The sequence below is a fragment of the Mus caroli genome, chromosome 6 (assembly GCF_900094665.2).
Source record: "Mus caroli chromosome 6, CAROLI_EIJ_v1.1, whole genome shotgun sequence".
NCBI lineage: Eukaryota > Metazoa > Chordata > Mammalia > Rodentia > Muridae > Mus > Mus caroli.
The window spans coordinates 126,496,929-126,520,173 of record NC_034575.1 but is presented as its reverse complement, the minus strand read 5'-3'; the positions used below and the strand labels follow the sequence as shown (position 1 = coordinate 126,520,173).

The following is a 23,245-nucleotide window of genomic DNA, read 5'->3' as shown; positions in this document are numbered from 1 at the left end:
GCTTATGCATAGGATGAGTAAAGGATTTTTTCCTTCTATTTAATTTCAAACAGATTGAAAACTATATTTTGTATTTTTTTTCACTTCTGATTCCCATGTTATATAACGCCATTATTTACTTTTCGAAACTCCACTCTGTTTCTCACCATTAAGACCATCATTGTCAATCCCTAAAATGCTCGTAGGACTTGACACGTATTCAACAACTGTGATCAAACCGCCTTCACCAAATAAGCCAAATTGTGTGTGGCAGGAATTATAGCAGTGCTGTGGTTGTGTGGTGTTTCTTTACAAGAAGATGAAACTAACCCTTTCACAATGGCCTCGGAGATGAAATTACTCAAACATCTTTACTTTCAGTTCCAATTCTTTTCTGAGGACAAACCCACATTTTCTACTTGAGTTGAAGGCTTTGACTCACAAGAAACAGGACCTCCCTTCTCTGCTCAGGTCTGTGAGTCTACATGCTTATACATATATTTCTAACAGTTTTCTTATTTCAGAAAATAGGAGTTATATGTTAAGTTAGGAAAGTTTTTTAACTATTTACATGCCAGTAATTGTAGCTTACATGTTTGAGTAGAAATACTGAAGGCAAATAGTGCTTTGCTTCTCTGAGGTTTGATATACTCTCTATCACTATATCCGGTGTCCATACCCAGGGCAGTCCTACTGAAGAGTGAGAAGTTATGTTGCTGAGATAATAGGCCCTACCTCTTGAGGAAAGTATATTTTGGGGATTAGAAGGCTGAAGTTTGAATGAGAATTAACACACAAATGAAATAATCTTATGAAGGATCGTTTTACTTCAGAGGTAACACGACTTCACATTCATGAAGAGACAAGTGGTGTGCATTTCATTCAATTATCATGTTCATGTATGAATAGTGCCCATTTTAAAGACCTGAGCACTATATATTAAACAGCTACTCTATGGGAATACTTCTAGACAATGGAAATGTTGCAATATACACGTCTCAGAAATTATTTGAATGCAGATGTTACACCACTCAATGTAACAATAAAACATGATGAAAATGGTAACATTTTATTGATGGTGATAGAAGTTTTACTAAAAGATGATGAGAAAATCTACAACAGAAACTTATGTATCTGACATTTATTTATCTTACAAAAAAAAATCCATCACCAAATAAAAACTACAAACAAAAAATTGTATGTGCTGAAGTTCAATGTCAGGAAGTCAAAATTTTTTATTAACTATCTCATTGTAAATAAATTAAAAGTACTGAATTGATTTTTGAATTAATCATTCAAACTGCATTTTGAAATAGTGAGTCTTTATTTTACAATAAAAATATTAACTTCCCCTTGTCTTGGGTGAGCTGTTATTTCCATTATTTCATATTTAATGAAAATATTTTCTACATTATACTTGTCTAAAACAAATATTTTCATCTCACCACAGAGACAGCAGAAAAACATCTGTTAGAATTTACCTTGTCTATATAAGAGTCTTTTGTGTATTACAGAAATTAGGCCAGATTCAGAAGTGGTGTCACATATCTTTAATCTCAGCATTCAGGAAGCAGAGGCAGATTATCTCTAAATCTGAGGCCAGCCTGGTCTATACAGTAAGTTCTAAGGTAGCCATGGCTGCAGAGAGACACAATGTCTTTAAAAAAAAATTAATTAATAAATAACAAAAACTACAACCTGGATCAGTTTCTGAACTAAATCTCTCATAATTCTCACATAATGGCATTGATTCGTGATCGAAAGTCTCATCACTCAGGTATGTTGTGTCCATATGAATGTATATGTCTACTGCTCTGTAGTGTTAATATACCCAGCATCTATCTATATGAGGCAATGATAAACATGGGAAACCGCTTAACTGTTTTTCTCATTATGTTCATTTCCTGTTATACTTATAATGCATTTAAAATTTAGTTTTTGAGATTGTGGAAAGCTTTTTCCCTTTACTGCATCATCTACCTACTCCACTGTGAAATCATTTATAACATAGGATGGATTGGAATAATGAAAGGGCATAGCACTTGGAATCAGAAGAGCTGAATTTTAATTAAACTTTCCAAGCTTTCCATCTTTAAATCGGGGCAGTCCATGGTCTCTGTGCATTTTCATTTTGTTTATACTAATAGAAAAATAAATCATGCTGAATTTACCTTAGCAGAATCCTAGACTATGCAACTCATGGAATATAGAATTTAAAAGTGCCTCTTATTCTAAAAAGTGTTATGAATTGCTCATAGATACTATGATGAATATCTCTGGCATTCAAATTTTTCACTAAACATAATAACCTGTACTCTTTGGGTCTTATAATTGAATTATATGCAAACAATGTTTAAGGCTAATATTTAAGCCTAAAAAAAATTTGATAACATCTTTTCATTTACACAATGATCAAGTTGACAATGGAAATTTTAAGAAAAAAAAACAAAATTTCTTTTTCCAACTTGCTTTGTTCAAAGACAAGACTGTCATATTTATTCTAAGACTTAGGAATATACTATTCAGGTCTTTATATGCCCCCCAACTCTCAAAGAATCTGGCACACTAGTATTTACTGTTTGTACACAGTTGGCATTATTCATACCAAGGTCAACATACTTTGTTTCATTGTTATCATGTCCATAGGCTATTGTACTGATGCTTTTCTGTTCTATACTGTAGAGATCTGAATAAAGATTTAAGTTACTTATACTTATCAATATTACATCTAGGTGTATTGTGTAATTATACATCCATCTTCCTCTATTTCCTTCCATTACATAAAGTCTGCTTTGATGTTAGATTTTATTTTACACTATGAACTGGTTTATTTCAAAATTCTGTACTATTTTGATAACTCTAATTCTCCAAGGAATAAGCATTTTTATGTCTGTTAGAAAGTATAGGCATCTTAATAATAAGGTAACAAAAAGCAAAGGAAACACATGCTGCCTTTTAAAAGGATGCTCATGGGAAGTATATCCATAGAAAGACAAGGTCAAAGTCAGAGACTTATTTTTCAAATGGCAGAAAGTCTGTGAACTTGCATCAGCTTGTGTTGTTTTCTCCAGAGATGAGCAAATGCCATAATTACCACCTCAAGCCAGCAAAGTGGGATACTTCTCAAGAACGACAGAAACAAAGATTAGCACTAACTACCAGCCAACCTGGAGAAAATGGTACGTCTTGGTTTATATTTGTCTCCTCAAGATGGACTGAGGGGGATGTGGAAACATTGTTGTTGTCATTCACAACCCTTTTTCTTTTTACTTCCCAAGGGAGGCAAGCTCTTTTTGCTATAGAATGTATAAGCAAGTTACAGGTGATGAGACAATTTGTTATAAGGACACTGAACCAAGAATTTTGGGAATCTGCTTTTAAGGAAGACTATATGGTTGACGATAGAAAATAAATTTTAAAAAATCATCTAACTATCTTCTTAAAATATAATATAAGTAGTAAATTTAGGGAATTTTTAGGGATCTTTCTGAATGTAGTGGAGACAATTTGTACTCAAACTATTTCAAGCCAGAGTATTATCAATATTAAAATTTGCAGCAAATTATATAAAGGAGGAAGCCTGAGCCAGGTGTGTTCTCACATATCTGCCATCCCAGGACTTGGTAAATGGAGGCAGGAGAACTTAGAAGAGAAGGTTATCCTCAGCAGTAAAGAGTTTAAGTTCAACTTGGTTACACAAGATACGGTCTCAAAAAAATAAGATAGAATAAGTAACTCTAGAGGAAAGCCAACAGATTTATCCATAAATTTTCATTACATCAAAAGACTTGAAGTCCCAGTGAGTGGGGAAGTATGGTGTAATGGGAGTGGGGGGTTGGGGACATCCTTTTGGAGATGGGGGAGAAAGAATGGGATAGGGAATGGTCAGAAGGCAGACAGGGAGGGGGATGCATACTGGACAATAAAAAAAAGATTAAAGAACAAAAATATGTAAATTGAAATAAATAAATAAAATAAAAACTAAGAAATAAATTAACAACATTAAAAAATCTAATTTAAGGAATTCAGTCATGTGGTATGTAATAACCAAAGGTGAATGCGTATGTAATTGTGTACATGATGTTGAAAAGACATTGAATAAAATTCAATACAAACTTTTATTTTATGAAACTTTGATTTTCAAATTATTATAACATAAATGCTGTCTTTAATATATGTATGAATGTATAACACATAGTATATGTACAAATTTCTAGTTATATTATTAAATGTTAGGATGATTTTTCAATGTAATAATTAAAATGCAAAAATATTATTGCCACTGTTACAAAATTTTTTGATATTGGTAAGTGATTACACAAGAAAAGATAAAAATGTGATATCTACCACATCAGAGTTTAAAAGCAAGAAAGATATAAATCAAAATATTTGAAAACTTGCAAATACATAATTAATAAATGTTGATTTAGTAATATAATTTGAATGTAGTCTTTATATAAAATTAGTGCATAAACAAAAATAAATTTATTTCATAACTAAAACTATCAACAAACTATAATAGATGAAAATTTTATGACCAAAAATTTGAAAGAGGCAAAATAAACATTAATATTAAAAGTAATGTAGAAATTACTTTAATAGTTACTTTGAATGGCTAATAAACAAAGAATAAAGCACACATAATAGAAATAGAAACTATTCAAAGATAAATAGAACACTTTACAGATAAAATATTTGTGTATGTGCACAGTTAATGTGATTCTATCAGGATGTCAATACACCATAGTTTAGAATGTCATATTCTTGAAGAGCTCATTTTAAAGTTTTTGTTAAAAGTAATTATTTTTATTTCATTTCTTTACCTTTGGTGTGTGTGTGTGTGTGTGTGTGTGTGTGTGTGTGTGCACATATAAGTGCAGGTGCTCATGGGGGCCATAAGAAGGGGCCAAATCCCAACTAGCTGGAATCTCAGCTTATTGTGAGATGGAAATAGAACTCAGGATCTCTGAAAGAGTTATCTTGAAAGTTGCCTCATCCATTAGGAATGGGTATAACTCTTTCCTTCTTTCTTTCTTTCTTTTTTTTTTTTTTGCAATTTAAAAATAAAAAAATAAAATTGAAAAAAAAAAAAGAATTATACCCATCCCTAACTGATGAGGCAACTTTCAAGAGTCTTATTTTAAAGTCTTAAGGATGAAATAAAGAGCTGTATAATACCCATTCTACTCTGAAAGAAACATGGAGTAATATTGTAGGCACTGTTGAATATTCAAGCATTTTATGAAAGTAGGAAAGCTATACCTGTAGGAATTGGGCAGGGTGATTAGCATAGTATGAAAATACTAATGCATATGCAGTGAAGCCATAATATACTGATGACAGCACTTCATGTCAGTGACAGGACACAGGTTTATTCTATAAGTCATGATATGAAAGTTCAGTGTGCATTCAACAAAGAATATCTTCTGTAAATTTCATTCCTTCCAAATATCACACAGACACACACAAAATTAATGTAACAATAAAAATAAATATGTAATATTATTATAAATGCATTTTATTCATATCTATAATATGAGCCATGAAGGAAAGCTTGACAGAATCATCCTAGGAAAAATAAGTCATTTCATCCCTCTGAAGGTATCATGAACAAAACAGAAAGAATATCCGGAACATACGCATGCAAAATATATGACAAGGTGTGGTGTCATAGTCACCAACTGAGCAGTATGGAGCAAGCCAGTAACTTGATAAAAACTAGAAAAGTCTCATGGAAATGAAAAATATACACATTATTTAAATGTAACTAAAAATGTCTAACCTTATTATGAAAGGAAATAAAATTATTAAAACAGAAAAATAGTGCATACTAAGTTTATAGATAAAACGTGTAAACAATAATAATTGCTGAGAAAGATGCAATCAATGAACCAGGAAATTTTATTTACGTGTGCTACTACAAAATTAGAGTAATCTTTGTGTACTAAAAGTTTCAGTCACTAGAAAGCATAAAATCTGTGCTCCTTATCCACTAGGTATCATAAGAGGAAGATCCCCTATAGAAAAACTCAAAAGTGAGTATGAAAACTATTACTATTTCTAATGCCAAAACTTAGCATGCATTTGAAATGTCTACTGGGAAAATTGAAAATCTGTTGATAGAGTTTGTGCAGATATCAGTGAAAGTGAATATAAGTATGCAGTTTGACTTCATTATATGTCACAATGTGGTATAATCCTAGGATGTTGTCTTAACCAAAAGATACAGACTATTTTACTAATACCAGAAATGTGTGTTCTTAAAACATTGATTTTAAAAGCATTAATACATAATAGCTCTTATATAGAAGATAAAATTGATACAATCTAAATTGTAGATAAATTGGTAAAATCTACATAGAAGATAAAATTGAGAAATGTGATTTATTCAGGGAGCAAAAACTAGTGATATAATCTGTAATCACACAATTCAAGATCTGAGGCTGGAGGACTGCAAATTTGTGTACAGCCTGAGGCTTCATAGTGAAACTTTGTGTAATGAAGGGAAAAAAGTTTTGAAAACTTGCAAAGGATCATGGATTGGAATGGACAAAGGGAGGGACCTTAGATGAAATGCACACTTAGTACTCTTATATTTGAGTCACTTGAGTGCCTATGCTTCTTGGTCTAAGGTAACACCTTTTCTCTACCTTTTCATAAAGATGAACATTTATACTAAACAGAAAGTCACCTTGGTCCATTAGCCTTCCTTTTGCTCTGACTTCTCCTGTTTTTCTTTGACAGTATCTCCATTGTTCGTTGTTCGAGTCCTTGCTATAGCCTTGGCAATTCGATTCACCCTTATCACATTGATGTGGCTTGCCGTTTTCATGACTTGTAAGTGATAAGACAGATATTAATCAATCGCATGTAATGTGTTACCTTAATTAGACTTCAGAAGCACATGAGCAATCAGAGAGATGTCTTAGCCAAGTACAGATACTTGCTGCATAAACCTACAATCTGAATTCCATTCCCAGAAACCACAGAAATGTGGAAGGAAGAACTGACTCCACAAAATGGTCCCCTGGCCTCCATGTTCATTCCCTGGTACATGGGTACCCTCATATGCATGCCTGCATGCAACATGTATGTGGGCACACACACACACACAGAGTTTAAAAAGTGAAAGAATATATAGAAGCACAGAAACATTCAGTAGTAAGAGTGAAAGTGTTTTAAACCATAGCTTGGCTGTTCTACAAACATCCAAGTCACATTTGTTTACAGTAGAAGTTACTAAAGTTTAACAGTTATAATTATCTTTACAGTATTGTGCAACAAGGAAGTCCCAGTTTCCTCAAGAGGTAAGTGAATCTTTTTTTTTAATATTAAACACAAATTGCAAACAGCTATGTGTATCAGGATTTACTAAATATTCAAAGGTATTAAAATATTTATGATATAGTTAGATATATAGCACATAGTTCACTGTAGACTTTATTGCTTTTAACTGTGAAGGCTGTGAAATTGTTGGAAGAGAGCCAGTCATGGTATTATGTTCCTTTTTTTCTGGCACTTAACATGCTAAAGTAGGAGGATCAGTTATTCACATCCCAGACTGGCTGTGTAGAAAGTTCAAAGCCAGAATGGGTTACATGAATCCCTGTCTAGAAACAGTAAATAAATGAAGAATAGTTTTGCTATTTCTTATTATATTTTATTTTGTTGTATTTGGTTGGTATCTCTTAGAAGCCTGCTATTATGTAATGAGAAACAGAAAGGAAGTGAATCCGGAGGAAAGGGAAGGTGGAGAGAAACTAGGAGGAGAAGGAAGAAAAGAAACTATTAATCAGGCTATACTGTGTGAGAAAATAATCTATTTTCAATAAAAAGTAGAAGGAAAAAGGAAAGAAAAAATGAAAGAAAGAAAGGGTGAAGAAGGAAGAAGGAAGGAAGGAAGGAAGGAAGGAAGGAAGGAAGGAAGGAAGGAAGGAAGGAAGGAAGGAAGGAAGAAGAAATCTTTAGTTTGGGGACCTTCTTTTCTTCATATATAATGATTCGATGATTTAGAATTGGAACAGAAAGGGTATTTAACTTGCCTAGATGAGATCTGGTTCAATAGTCAAGTGTGTACAGGATAAATCTCATCTCTTTCTAGAGAGCTACTGTGGCCCATGCCCTAACAACTGGATATGTCACAGAAACAACTGTTACCAATTTTTTAATGAGAACAAAACCTGGAACCAGAGCCAAGCTTCCTGTTTGTCTCAAAATTCCACCCTTCTGAAGATATACAGTAAAGAAGAGCAGGTTAAGTATTTAATTCCATTTAATTCTAATACTTGAAGAAGGTCACTGGAGTGCAAACCTAGAACATACAGCAGGCATCAAGGTGTTCTAATACCCATTCCAGATATTAGTGATAAAAATTAAGAAAGTGGGAGTTGGGGAGATGGCTCAGTGAGTTGAAACATTTGTTCTTAAAACTTAAGGACCTGAACATGAGCTCCACAGCTCCCATCAGGCATTGGTGAACATGTTTGTATCCCCAGCTCTAGGCTCAGAGACAGGTAGTTCCCAAAAGCTCCTGACCAGACAGTTTAGCTGAAAAGGTGAGTTTTTGTTTCAGTGAGGGACCATGTTTCAAGACAATGAGACAGGGAGCAATGAAGGGAGATATGTTTTGTCCTAGCTTCTGTGTGCAGGATGAGCAACTGCATACTCATACGCATATACACCACACAACAGCTGACCACCCCCAAAGATAGAAAAATTAAGAGGTATTCGAGTGTCTATGGTTCAGTGAGAATTACAGAGGCCATGGGACAATGCCTCCTTGCTTAAGTGGGAAATTGGTGATGAGTTTCTAATATTCTAGACATGGGTTTCATCTGTATTTCCCTTGTGATTTCCCACAGGATTTCTTAAAGCTGGTTAAGTCCTATCACTGGATGGGACTAGTCCAGATCCCAGCAAATGGCTCCTGGCAGTGGGAAGATGGCTCCTCTCTCTCATCCAATCAGTGAGTCTCAAGTGTGTTGTTCAGCTGTCCCTATGAGCACTCATTTGTCAGTTTCTTTTTCACAACCTGACACATTATCATATTCTAATAGGTATAGAAAAATGCTTAGATTCTAAATCTAAAGGACAGGGAGAGTGGTGGAGTAGCCAGTATAAACATTAACGAGTGGCATAAATTGATGACTACATGTTGAGAACTGGTAAAAATCAATCAAATATATCAATTTTATAGATAGGGGCTGAAGAACTGCATATTTTCTTTTGTATATTTATGACTCAAATGATGGGAATAAAACTGAAATGCAATAAGCTGTAGTCTTCCATCCCTAGTAGCCTCTTGTCTGTTTTTATGTTCCAGGTACTTTCAGATATGAAGTAACATATGGATAGCTGTGGTCATTCTATTTTACAATGGAAGAATAGAAATAACAAATGTATGAGGCCCCAGGGATGCTAAATATCTTTACTTCATCAATAGACACCATTCCCATGTATTACATCATGAGGTTGTACCCCCAAATATATACGGTTATAGTTTCAACTATGAAGTTAAAAATGATGCTTTAGTGTATGTGGATTGAAACCTTCAAAGAGCAATTCCTAATAGAATTTCTCTGCAGGTACCAGCTGTTTCTATACCAATGGTATTCTGTACCTTGCCTTTTGAAACAAGGATAACATTGAACCCCTCTCTTTTTAGGTTTTAAATTTTACACTGAAGTGACATTGTCATTTCGTTGTGTCTTCTATTTCTGACTTTGTCCTTAAAAGGAGAAATTTTATTCATTAAATTAATCATGGAATTCCAAACATTAAGACAAAAGTAAAACACACTCACATGTGTACCCACGTGTGCATACATACATCACACCAGTGTGCACACACACACATCACATACACTACACATGCATGTACACATATATGCACACATATGTACCACACACATACACCCATATACATGCACCGTTATTGTGCATATACATGTGCATGTGTGTTGGGAATTTTAAATTAGTTTTGTTTCTCACCATGTAAAATTGTGTATGTAGTCATTCATGGGAGACTAGCTCCAAACCTTACTCTCTCCATATATTCTGAATTCCATGAATGATTATTTATCATTTTTATACAGAATGGTGTAGAACCTGCTTGTGTTCGGACAATTCTGTGTAGTTTAAATCATTTTATATTGACTATCACGCCAAGTAGAATGTAAATATTGTATAAACAATTCCCACACTGCATTATTTAGGAAATCAGGACAAGATACAAAGTATATGTCCCATATGGATGTGGGCTTTGTTTTGGTTATTTGTTATGTATAGTCAGTTGTATCTGACAATGGTAATCTATTTACCTATGGAAGATTGCTAATTTTTACACAGAACACTCCAGCAATTGAATTTGAAATTTATTTCTGAATCCATTTCTAATGTAAATACTTAATATTAAATAAACATCTTGAAGCATTTTTACTCAGGTTCATATGTAGAGGTTTTATAATTCTGAAGTGATTAATTTCTGATATGAGCACATCAAGGGATTATATTTTTACTTTTATCACCTGGATTGGCTCTATTTTGCACATGTGTTAGGAGGAATAAACATGGCGCCATAATAACTTGAAATATATTTGAAATTCCCACATTCAAATCCCATAAATAAGAGTCCATGTTTATGTCTTTCATTAACAAGGTTTGATGTTGCTTTCTCTCTGCTGCAGGATAACTCTGGTGGAAATACCAAACGGATCCTGTGCTGTCTATGGCTCAAACTTTAAGGCTTACACAGAAGACTGTGCAAATCTAAACACATACATCTGCATGAAAATGGCAATGTAAAAACTTTCATTATCCATCTCAGCAACAACCAGAACAAGAGAATTGTCTCGGGAGAAACTGGGACTAAGAAGAAGAGACTGAACATAAGACAAAAGCAAAACAGCAGGTCTGCACTCTCCACCGAATGATTAGTTGAACATATTGTGTCCCATAAAACAAGGGAAGCCTGTGGGGCCAAGGAACCATGAGACAGGGGAAGAGGGAACGGGAGGACCAAGAGTGTGGTTGAAGCCTATCCAAACTAGGAAATCTGGTCCTGCCCTACTGGAGGAGGTCATGTTGCCCAGTAGCCTCTCAGCACCTGGAATTCCTCCCAGATATCCCCTACTCACTCTCTAAAGGTTTAAATAGCCCTTTTCCCTAAATTAAATGTGATATTTTATTCAAGATGCCTCCAGAGAGTCTAGACTCTATTTTTGTAGTGGTCACCAAGGCCTGAGGTCTTTTCACTCCTGGCAGTTCTTGCCTCACTTCCCCTCTCAGTATCTGCTGTTGTGATCATTGGCTGATCATGCTTTAAGGATATGGGGAAGAAGGCAAGGAGGAGCTTCCATTTCAAGATGGAATCAAAACAGAGGAACTGTGAGAACCGAGGAATAAAACCCTATAGCTCACTGGGAGTTTAATCTCCAGCACTATGGAAAACTGATGGCTGGATATAGCCACAGCAGGAACCACAGGGAGTGCTGTGCCTGGCAGTGTTGCCATCTCAGTGACTCAAGAAAGCAGCCTGCTGTCTGGGAGGGACAACAAAGACTGTCTGAGAAAAGTCAAGCAGGACTGCTTTTGGAACTTGACAATCTCATGGAACTCACTTTGTTGATTTTTGTGCTTTCTTGGGATTCTCCCACTCTTCCATATGCTTTCCACTTGAGATGACAGTGTCTCTTGAAAGCAAGGCACTATATTTGAAAGTATATAGCTTGTTTCACTTTACAAGTCAGAAAGGTGGTGCTGGAAGGAGTTGTCAGCTCTGTGGTTGTTAGGGTAGAATGGATACAGTTTGGAAGTGAGGAGATGGATTCCTGGAGCCATGGGTATAAGTTATACACCAAGTGATTTTGTACCTCCAAGTTTCATATTTAAAATTCAAACTCCAGGTATTAATATGAGGAGACAGGCACTGGATCATAATGTTTTAAATCATAAGGATAAGGGCTTTGTAAGTGGGATTACAAGAAATGGAGTTAGTTTTGCCTCTTAAGAATGCACCCAGGCAGGCATCTTTCTTCTCTTAGCTATAAGAGAACACAGGATAATTCTGATATACAACCTGCACGATGACCTCATCAAAAAACAGTAGATGTGGTTATCGGTAGCCATCGATCCCCAGGCTTCATAATTGTGAGAAGTAGATTTCTGTTGCTTACAGCTTGATCTGTGGTATTTTATAATATAATCCCAAATAAGCTGAGACCAGAGGGGAAGATAGCTAGATATTAGGTCTTAGTGAAATTTTTGAAAACAGGGCTGGAGAGGTGGCTCAGAGGTTGAGAACACTAGTAAAGAGGTTAAGACCTGGGTTCACTTCACAGCACCTATATGACAACCCATAACCAGCTGTAACCCCACTTCCAGAGGATCCAACACCCTCTCTGGTTTCTGTAGTCACCTGCATGCATATCTTGTACATAGATAAGTAAAGACAAGTACTCAAAATAAAAATAAATTTTAAAAGAAAAGTTTTATAATAGTGTTGTATACTATTTGACAACATAGAAAATGCTATAAACTAATAGGCAGGTTTAAAAGTCTGTAGGATATCATATATAAATAACACAGAGAATCACAACAGAAAAGTAGCCACAGAGCCTTACTTTCATCTGAGAGACTATAATAAAACTGTGGGAGCCTTAGATTTCTGTTTTGGAAGTTTTTGTGAAGCAATAGAAACATGAGATTTAGCTTTGGGATCATCTGAATGAGGGATTCCCCCGAAGGCTATAAGTTTATACAAAGAATAACAAATAAAACCCACACTTTAGAAAGTAGCAACAAGATTCCTTGCTATCTATGCCTTTAATGAGATGAGGGGAGAGAAAACCTCCATGAAGACTGCATTGATGGAAGGGCTTTCTTTAATCTCACAGCCCAATATCTGCCTAGCACTCTTTGCAGGAAAACAAATCTGTATCATTTCAAGGTAGATAACAGTCTACCCTCAACACTTTATTTTATAAGTCTAGTGTACATCCATTCGGACAAGAGAGACACCCAACAACACTTCGGGTTTTTTGGTTTGTTGTTTTGTTTGTTTGGTTTGGTTTGGTTTTAGAGAACTTTAACTCATTCCTTAAAGATTTCTCACACACAATCTAAAGAGTAAAACAAAAACTGAAGAATAGTGATAGTGAGGGGTGGCAGTTAGTTAGCTAATGGCAGTGTTACAGTATCCAGAGGACCTACCTGGGTGAGTGGTAGTATTCTGATTCATTGAATAATTAAAGAAAGTTAGCCCTACACTAACAAGAAAAAAAAATACAAGGCATTCCTATGTTCTAGACACTGTATTCAATCTGAAAATGCAAAAATAAATCAATAAAAATCCCACTTGTTTCCAAGAGCTCAATACAGACCTCAATAAAACATAAAATCAAGACTAGAACGCAAGGCAGGCTGATACAACAGGTTTCAGGGGAGGAAATTCTTGTGATAGCAGTGTGAACAGCTTTACCAGAAACAAAGCTTTTGAAAACATTTCTAATAAAGAAACCATGAGAAAGAGTGTAACTAATTTAGATACATTTCATGGTGTGCTTAGGAAAGCACTTGATATTTCTGTGATAATCATCTCCAGGTTAGTGCAGAATGTGTTATACTTGGTCAAGAAATAGAATTAGTTTTGCAGTGTAAACAGATTCCACTGTGCCTAGGGGAAAGGCAACTTAACACTTTGTAGTTATGTTTAAATATTTGAGAGTTACTGATAAGTGAGTCACAGGCATGAAGGCAGCTGCCATTAGAACAGTTTAAAGTTTTGCTCAATTTCCAACACTATGTGAAGAAGCTGTTCTAAAATGTTAGGTCTTCTTATAGGCCCAGATCAAGAGAGCAAACATTCACTTTCCAATCATGTTCTCTTTAGTTCCCACCAGCTGCCCCACGGAAAGATTGAAAAGGAGCAGTTGACACTAATCACATCTAACCTCTGTGTATCACAGAAGTGCAGGGCCTGCCAAGGTTTTGGGATGGAGGAGAACTCTAGAGACTATCCTCTGATTCTGTAGAAGGGAAAAGGCCTAGATCCAGGAGAGTCTTGAGAACAGTACTGGTCCTAAAATGTCACTCAGAGATCAGCAGTGTTGAAGGCAAAAGGGAGCTTTACTGAAGTGGGATCAAACCAGCAAGAATAGAATTCTAACAATTTAACATCTTTCTTAAAGAGATTATAACAGTAGGAAAGAGAAGCAAGGCAAGGGTTGGTGTGGGAGTGTTTTATGGTATCTATCCTGGTTTTCTTGCTCTGTCTGTATGTATTGATATTACTTTGGAACTTTCTCAGAATCCTCTATGTGGTGTTATGGCAAGAGCAAAGAAGATGTCTTTTGTTTAGTTTCCCTCCTCCTTCTTAAAATGCTCACCTATATTAAGAATCTTTAAGATACATAGTAATTGTAGGAAATAAAAGTCTAGGTTTGGCATCATATGCCTTTAATTCCAGCAGTCAGGACAGGAACAAGCAGGTTTCTATGAGTTTGAGGCCAGCCTTGTCAATAAGCTGATTCAAGACCAGCTAAGGCTACATGGTGAAACTCTTTTTCATAAAAACAAACAGCCTAGGAGAGATCAAAACCAAGAAAGAAAAACAGGATGGTGTCAGAAAGAATATATTTAGCCAGTTAGTCCTGAGAACTCCAGTGTCTTCTTCCCCTGATTTTTTCCCCTGAGTTTAGGATAGTAATTTGTTTCTCTTTAAGAAAAGATACAAAACAGTGTAATGTCCTGATCCTAAGACCAAGATAAAGACAAGTGACCAGAAGCAATGCATTCAACCATGATGATTCTTCAACATCATTTTGGGGTCTTGCAACCCAAGCTAACCTGTTTAATCTAGGCATGGGAAAAGGATCTCAGCTTCTCTGAGGAAGAAAACACAGAATCCCAATCTGTCCATACTCTGCTCTGATAACAATTAAAGATATCTGCTTCTAGAAGTGAAGCAGGAAATCTTGTGACATGGACTCAACTGTGGTACGCAGTAGAAGACCACAGCAGGCAAACAGGAAATTGATTCACACCCAAGATCTCACTGATACAAGACCGCACTCACAGAGATGGGGGAGGAGAGAGCTCAACCACCTGCAGGCTTCACCCACTTCACTCACAGACCCCAAAAGAAAAACCTTGAAAATTAGATGGAGTTGGGCCAGATATATTTTAAACATGGAACTGAAAAGCAAGGATTGATACTTTAAAAGGCTGAAGCAGAAAGTGTGGCACTCAGCATGCCTGTAGAAGACATTACAATGCATATGTGCAATGGATAAGAAGCATGAAAGAGAAATACACACAGAAAAGACAAGTCATTAGATGAATGACTTGCTTCATGAACTCTCTCCTAAATCTCAATAATGTTGTCTTAAGACTAGCATTGAGCAGTTAAAAGTACTGGCTTCTCTTCCAGACGATAAACATTTAATTTCCAGCAACTACATTGAAGCTTCATAATTGTCTGTAACTCCAGTTCTAGGGGATCTGACACCCTCACAGAAACATACATTCAGGAAAAACACCAATGTGCCTAAAATATAAAGCTAACACCAAACCTAGACACTATTGCATATGCCATCAAGATTTTGCTGAAGGGACCCTGATATAGCTGTTTCGGATGAGGCTATGCCAGTGCCTGGCAAATACAGAAATGGATGCTCACAATCATCTATAGGATGGAACACAGGGCCCCCAATGGAGAAGCTAGAGAAAGCACCCAAGGACCTAAAGGGGTCTGCAACCCTATAGGTGGAACAACAATATGAACTAATCAGTACCCCAGAGCTCTTAACTCTAGCTGCATATGTAGCAGAAAATGGCCTAGTTGGCCATCATTGGAAAGATATGTCCCTTGGTCTTGCAAACTTTATATGCTCCAGCACAGGGAAATGCCAAGGCCAAGAAGTGGGAGTGGGTGAGTAGGGGAGCAGGGTGGGAGGAAGGTATAGGGAACTATCAGGATAGCATTTGAAATGTAAATAAAGAAAATATCTAATAAAAAAATCAAAAAAAAATAAAGCTAAAAAGAAGCACTAGCATCAGTAATACTAGCAATTTATCCTTAGATCATTCAAATGTTTGCTACAAAATCTGGCATCATAAAATTCTTGTATGTAATTTCTTGAACTTCTTGTTGGTCTTCTTATCCTTCATCCTCCTCCTCTAATGCCACAACATCCACCTCCATCTCTTCTCCTTCTTCTCCTTCTCCTCCTTCTCCTCCTCCTTCTCCTCCTCCTCCTCCTCCTCCTCCTTCTCCTCCTCCCTCTCCTTCCTTCTTTCTCCTTCTCCTTCTCCTCTTCCTCCTCCTCCTCCTCCTCCTCTTCCTCCTCCTTCTCCTCCTTTTCCTTCCTCTTCTTCTTCCTCCTTCTCCTCCTTCTCCTCCTCCTCTTCTTTAAATTTTATTTATTATGTTGGCAGGGGCACACATGCCACAGCCCACATGTAGACATCAAAGACAACATGGGGAAATCAGTTTTCTCTCTCTTTCCGGGATGTGGGTTCTAGAGACTGAATTCACATCGGTCTTAGTAGCAAGGGCTTCCATGGACTGAGCTATCTTGATGGCCCCCCAAATTGAAACTTTTAAACTTGTACTCTTCAGAGTATCTAATAACATGTTTTCCTGTTTGTCAGAAAAGGATTTGTAGAAAAAAGTGTCTAAACATAAATCATTTATGAAATCATGATAGTAAACACAGTTATAAACTGGTTACTCTTTTCCCTTTCCTATCCAATACAACCAAAATTTATATCATACACAAAACAGAGCTCTGTGGTGCTGTGTGGACAGAAGCAGAGATATGAATGACTTGGTGATGTGCTGTTACTCAAGTTACTGGCATAAGATAAGTAGTACTTTTTAAATACATGTTCACAGTTGGGCATTGAGGCTTGTGTCTGTAATGCTAGCACTTTGGAAGAAGACTAAGGCTGGAGGATCTACTTAAATGTGAGGTTGTCTGAGCACTGTGCTATATTAATGAGTATTTATTGTGAAGCACCAATTAGCCACTTTTCAAGAAATCTAAGAAATGGCAAAGCCAATATGTAATCAATTGCTATGAAAACGATATTGCATGAAAAACATTGATGGTAAACTATAAAGTAGATATTAATTTGTTAAAGATGGTTAAACACATGCATACACACGTGCCCACAACTATGGAGTTTGTTTTATCTTACTGTTTTCATATCATTAAAAGTTTTCACTTCATTAGATAAAAATTTCAAATAGCAAAAGGTACTAGTAATCTCACTTTTCAAGTTGTTCTATTAAAAATCTCCTTAAGATTTTCTGAATTCCTCAACATGGTATTAGTTTCAGTAAACAATTTTAGTTGTTACTTGTATTTGCAGTTCATATAAAATATTTGTTATTTTCATCACATAACTTAGTTGCAAATTATAGGATACTTTGGCATTTCACATATTCAAATAACCTTGGAAACTGCCTGTTGCTGTCAGAGTTCTTGCTTCACCTTGGCATACTATTATTTTGATGTTACTAGCTGATACTAGAGTGCTCTAAACATCTAGGTTTTATTACTAAACACTTACAGGTTGAACAAAGCAAATTTGAGGCATTGTAACCTTTTAGATGATAAATAATTCTTCTTTAAAAGTTACATAAAATCTAAATGTAAAGGAATCATCAATCTCTTCTATTATTTTATATTTGTCTGTAGCTTTTTTATAATTACATCAATAATTATGAGTATGTAAATTTTCTCTCTCTTAATAGGATAATCCAGTACTGCCTTGATAGTCAACTGCCTTCTACCTTTCAATCATTATAATTTACTTCCATGGTATAATAGAACATAGTGATAGTGTTGGCTTTCAACTCATGCCATAGAACCAGTGTTTTGTTATCAAATGTATAGCTTTATAATACTACATTTGTTCTTAGATAATTTCTTTTGTAATTTGTTTTAGTTTTGTACAGAACTCAGCTTTTGTTATTAAACACATTTAATTTTTATTTGCAGATCCACAGACAAAGAAATTTAAGAATTTGAATACAGTAAGTTATTTTTAAAAACCACAAATACTCAGTGGTGAAACTATACGACTAGGGGGAAAACTTAGTGTTGTGATACAATAGTAACTGAGTAAAAATTAAACTGGAGGTAAGAAAGAAATATAGATTAAAAAAATGAGTAAGTTCAGACAGCTAATTTCAGACAGTATCAACAGACCTAAGATGAGTATCATTGTATTCTCAGAATACAATGACACATGGTGTTCTGAAGTCAGAAACATTTCTGCCCAAACTAGGAAAATGTATAGCTGGTATAAAAAATAGGGATAGTATCAGAGAAAAGCCATGTGGAGAAGAAATTTCTTTAGTTCTGGGTATAGCCAGACAAAGATCTCAGGTGGACCTACAAATTCCATAAACATGGAGTATTCCCAACATACCTCTGCAAAAGCCTCTAAGACATAAACAATAATAACATTAAAAATCACATGGTCAATCCACTGGTTCACCTACCTATCCCATAACCCTTTCTACCCCCAAATATGTTAAAGGTTGAAGCTGAACTTCCATGGGACCACCATCCACAATGACTGAGACCACAGGAACATTCCTGATCTGAGTATGGGTATTACCTTACTGGTTGTTTAATGTATATATGAATATATAAAGAAATCAAATGTACTCTTTAAAAAATATGCCCTTTGGTGCATATAAAATATATCTCAATACATTGAGAAACAGCTGTTTTATAATTTTATGTTGGCAATTATTTAGGAGATGAAAGTATATGAAGTTGTTGCAGGAAATATTAATGAGTGGCAATATCCCGCGCTATACCCAGCTTCTCTTTGACCATGGTATTGCCACCTCTAGGCTATCCCCATGCAGCAACTGATCATGGTTTTCTTGATGAGGATTCTGTTAACATTCCTGCCATCCATCCCCTGTGGTCAGTGATCTCAAATCCCATTGACCCAGTAAAATCAAAAGTCTAGAGGCTTGGAATTTATAAGTCAGATTTATATCAGTAAATTCTCACCCCACAAAATGCCCACACAATGAACTCAGAGCCAATCAACATTGATATAAATTTCCCACCTAGGTAAGACAAATTATCCCAGTTTTTCTATCCCTGTATGATATTATAGCTACCTGTGGCTATTTAAAGCCACGTAGAATCTGGATCATCTTCCTGTTGCTCCTTCCTTCTGTTCCTTCCCCTCAGTCCCTGTCTCTGAAAACTCTTCACTCCACCTCCCTTTTCCCTGTCCAATCATAGGCTTCTTGTATTAATTGGACAGGGAAAATTCTGCTGCATGAAGTCTATTTCCCACTATCTCAAAAATTCTCAAATACATAGTGTTTAACAAAATGTCTCATAAATGTCTAGTAAAAGTAAGTCATTTCTCTCTGAACCAAAAAAGATGTTCTATGAAAGATACAACGTAAGTAAAGAGATTGAAAATCCTTGCTCATGGATTGGAAGAGCCATCACTGTTAAGGTTTCTTTATTTAATAATACACATTGGCTATGCAACTTATTGTATATGAACTTAATGCTATGGGGGGGGGCGCTATTTAGCTTCTTCCTTTGGTCTGTCTGTTTTAATATTTATAAATGTATCCTCATACTTAGTAGACACTAGTCTTTATAATGGTTATACCTTCTTAGTTTACTTAAACACTGAGGCTACATTTACATATTATCTCTGTCAAATTGCTCAGCTCCACTAAATATATCACTAGGTTTTTAAAGAGAACAGTTTAATTTTTTACAAAGTTAATTAACAAGGTTCAAAATTAAATGCCTTTATATTCTTGTCTCATTTTGTATCTTTCAGTAGTCCCTTTACCTATGTTTCTGATATGTTTTTAAGTTTCATTTTTACATATTTTGTCTTTTTCATTGCTGTTAATGAGGATTTATCATCTGTTATGTTTTCCTAACTAGTTACTATTAATGTAAAGCAATGCTATTTGGTTTGGGCATATTAATTTCATTCAGTTAATCTGCTAATTTACTGAAGTATCATTGTTCACATTAGCTTTATCACTGACTTAGTCTGGTTGTTTAGATGCAATCTCTGCTGTACAAATACCTTCTCTTTTCTATTCTTTTATTAATCATGTTATTCATTTACACTTCAAATGACATTCTCCTTCCCGGTCACCCCTCCACAAATGGCCCATCACATCCTCCCTCTCCCCCCCCTTTGTCTCTATGAGGGTGTTCCTCTACCTACTCATCCACCAAACTATTCCAGCATCCCCCTTCCCTGAGGCATCAATCCTCCACAGGGCCAAGCGTCTCTCCTTCCACTGATGTCAGATAAGGCCATCCTCTGCTACATGTGTATCTGGAGCCACAAATATCTCCATGTATACACTGAGAGCTCTGGGTTGTCCAGTTGATATGCTTCTTCCAACAAGGTTGAAATCCCCTTCATCTCCTTCAGTCCTTCCCTCAGGTGTCCAGGCTCAGTCTGATGGTTGGCTGTGAGTATCTGCATCTGTATTGGTCAGGTGCTGGTAGAACCTCTCAGGAAATAACCATGCCAGGCTCCTGTAAGCAAGAACTTCTTCACATCGGCAATAGTGTCAGAGTTTAGTGTCTGCAAATGGGATGGATCCCTAGGTGGGGCAATCTCTGGATGGTCTTTCATTCAATCTCTGTTCCATTTTTTGTCCCTGTCTTTCCTTTGGACAGGAACATTTCTGGGTTAACAATTTTGAGATGGGTGGGTGGCCCCATCCCTCAACTGGGAGCTATGCCTGTCTTCTGGACCTTCTATTTCCCCATTTGTTGCATATTTTGGCTAAATTCATTCCAGTTGAGTACTGGGATCTCTCGCTTCCATGGAGTCTGGGACTTTCTAGTGAATTTCCCCATCCCCCACTGCTATATATTTCTATTTCATTTTCTGGCCTTCTGTACTTCTGCCCCTCCTAATACTTGTTTCTGCCTCCACTTTTTCCCTCCTGCTCCTCTCTCCCTCCAAGGTCCCTCCCTCCATCTACCTCCTCTGATTATTTTGTTCCTTCTTTTATGTAAGATTGAAGCATCCCCATTTTGGTTTTCCTTCTTAAGTTCCATATGGTTTGTGGGTTGCATCATGGGTATTCTGATCTTTTGAACTAAGATTATCTTATCAGTGAGTACACACCAAGTTTGTCCTTTTGTGTCTTGGTTACCTCACTCAGGATGATATTTTCTAGTTCCATCTATTTGCCTCAGAATTTCATGAGTTCTTTGTTTTTAAGAGCTGAGTAGGGGCTGGTGAGATGGCTCAGTGGGTAAGAGCACCCGACTGCTCTTCCGAAGGTCCAGAGTTCAAATCCCAGCAACCACATGTGGCTCACAACCATCCGTAATGAGATCTGGCGCCCTCTTCTGGAGTGTCTGAAGACAGCTACAGTGTACTTACATATAATAAATAAATAAATCTTTAAAAAAAAAAAAAAAAGAGCTGAGTAGTACTCCATTGTGTAATTGTATCACATTTCCTGTATCCATTTCTCTGTTGAAGAATATCTGGGTTGTTTCCAGCTTGTTGCTATTATACATGAGGCTGCTATAACATAGTGGAGCATAGGTCCTTGTTATATGTTGGAGCATCTTTTTTGGTATATGCCCAGTAGTGGTATAGCTGGGTGTACTGGCTAATTATGTATAAACTTGATACAAGCTGGAGTTATCACAGAGAAAGGAGCTTCAGTTGAGGAAATGCCTCCATGAGACCCAGCTGTAAGGCATTTTCTCAATTAGTGATCAAGGGGGAAAGGCCCCCTGTGGATGGGACCATCCCTGGGCTGGTAGTCTTAGGTTCTATAAGAGAGTAGACTGAGCAAGCCAGGGGAAGCAAGACAGTAAGGAACATCCCTCCATGGCCTCTGCATCAGCTCCTGCTTCCTGACTTGCTTGAGTTCCAGTCCTGATATACTTTGATGATTAACAACAATGTGAAAAGTGTAAGTTGAATAAACCCTTTCCTCCCTAACTTGCTTCTTGGTCATGATGTTTGTGCAGGAATAGAAACCCTGACTAAGACATTGGGTCTTCAGTTTGGGAAGGAGGAAGTCAAGATATCACTATTTACAGATAATATGACAGTATACATAAATGACCCCCAAAATTCTACCAGTTAATTCCTACAGCTGATAAACGACATCAGCAAAGTGGCTGGATATAAAAATAACTCTAACAAATCAGTAGCCTTCTTCTACTCATAAATGGACTGAGAAAGAAATTGGGGAAACAACACCATTCTCAATAGTCACAAATAATATAAAATACCTTGGTGTGACTTTACCCAGTCAAGTGAAAGATCTGTATGACAAGAACTTCAAGTCTCTGAAGAAAGAAATCAAAGAAGACCTCGAAAGATGGAAATATCTCCTGTGCTTATGGATTGTCAGGATTAACATAGTAAAACTGGCCATCTTACCAAAAGCAACCTGCAGATTCCATGCAATTCCTACCAAAATTCCAACTCAATTCTTCACAGAGATAGAAAGAGCAATTGTCAAATTCATCTGGAATAACAAAAAACCCAGAAGAGCAATAACTATTCTCAACAATAGAAGAACTTCTGGGGGAATCACCATCCTTGACCTCAAGCTTTACTACAGAGAAAAAGTGATAAGAACTGCATGGTATTGGTACAGAGACAGGCAGGTAGATCAACAAAATAGAATTGAAAACCCAGAAATGAACCCACACACCTATGATCTTTGACAAAGAAGCTCAAACAATCCAGTGGAAAAAACACAGCATTTTCAACAAATTGTCCTGGTTCAACTGGAGATCAGCATGTAGAAGAATGCAAATTGATCTATTCTAATCTCCTTGTACAAAGCGCAAGTCCAAGTGGATCAAGGACCTCAGCATAAAGCCAGGTATGCTGAATATAATAGAAGAGAAAATGTGAAACAACCTCGAACACATCAGCACAGGGGAAATTTTCCTGATGGCTCATGCTCCTCTAAGATCAACAATCAACAAATGGGATCTCATAAAATTGAAAAGCTTCTATAGTGCAAAGAACACTGTCAATAGGATAAAACAACAACAATGTGTGTGTTTGTTTGTGTGTGTGTGTGTGTTCAAGAAGTTAAACTCCAGCCAGGCGTGGTGGTGCACGCCTTTAATCCCAGCACTCGGGAGGCAGAGACAGGCGGATTTCTGAGTTCGAGGCCAGCCTGGTCTACAAAGTGAGTTCCAGGATAGCGAGGGCTACACAGAGAAACCCTGTCTCGAAAAACCAAAAAA

At 36.4% G+C, this 23,245-nt stretch overlaps 1 protein-coding gene across 3 annotated transcripts; it reads left to right on the top strand.

Moving 5' to 3' along the window:
* The first annotated feature begins 397 nt into the window (after positions 1-397).
* On the top strand, positions 398-12,402 carry LOC110296959 (NKG2-D type II integral membrane protein). Of its 3 annotated transcripts, XM_029478734.1 has the most exons (9): positions 401-1,577; positions 1,608-1,756; positions 3,051-3,158; positions 5,976-6,014; positions 6,724-6,816; positions 7,251-7,286; positions 8,081-8,232; positions 8,841-8,944; positions 10,664-12,402. In XM_029478734.1, the coding sequence occupies exons 2-9, from the start codon at positions 1,720-1,722 to the stop codon at positions 10,779-10,781; spliced, it is 687 nt and encodes a 228-aa protein (XP_029334594.1). In that variant the 5' UTR covers positions 401-1,577; positions 1,608-1,719; the 3' UTR covers positions 10,782-12,402. The 3 variants fall into 3 exon arrangements, with proteins under 3 accessions (XP_029334595.1, XP_029334594.1, XP_029334593.1); XM_029478735.1 differs by lacking the exon at positions 1,608-1,756 and having other exon boundaries at positions 398-450; XM_029478733.1 differs by having other exon boundaries at positions 1,557-1,756.
* Positions 12,403-23,245: the final 10,843 nt, after the last annotated feature.

Excerpts from the sequence above, each read along its gene's own strand:
- LOC110296959 (XM_029478734.1), top strand. The coding sequence starts at position 1,720 with ATGGCATTGATTCGTGATCGAAAGTCTCATCACTCAG. Across the intron at positions 6,015-6,723 it reads CCCTATAGAAAAACTCAAAA|TATCTCCATTGTTCGTTGTT; the intron begins GTGAGTATGAAA and ends TTTCTTTGACAG. Across the intron at positions 7,287-8,080 it reads AGTCCCAGTTTCCTCAAGAG|AGAGCTACTGTGGCCCATGC; the intron begins GTAAGTGAATCT and ends ATCTCTTTCTAG.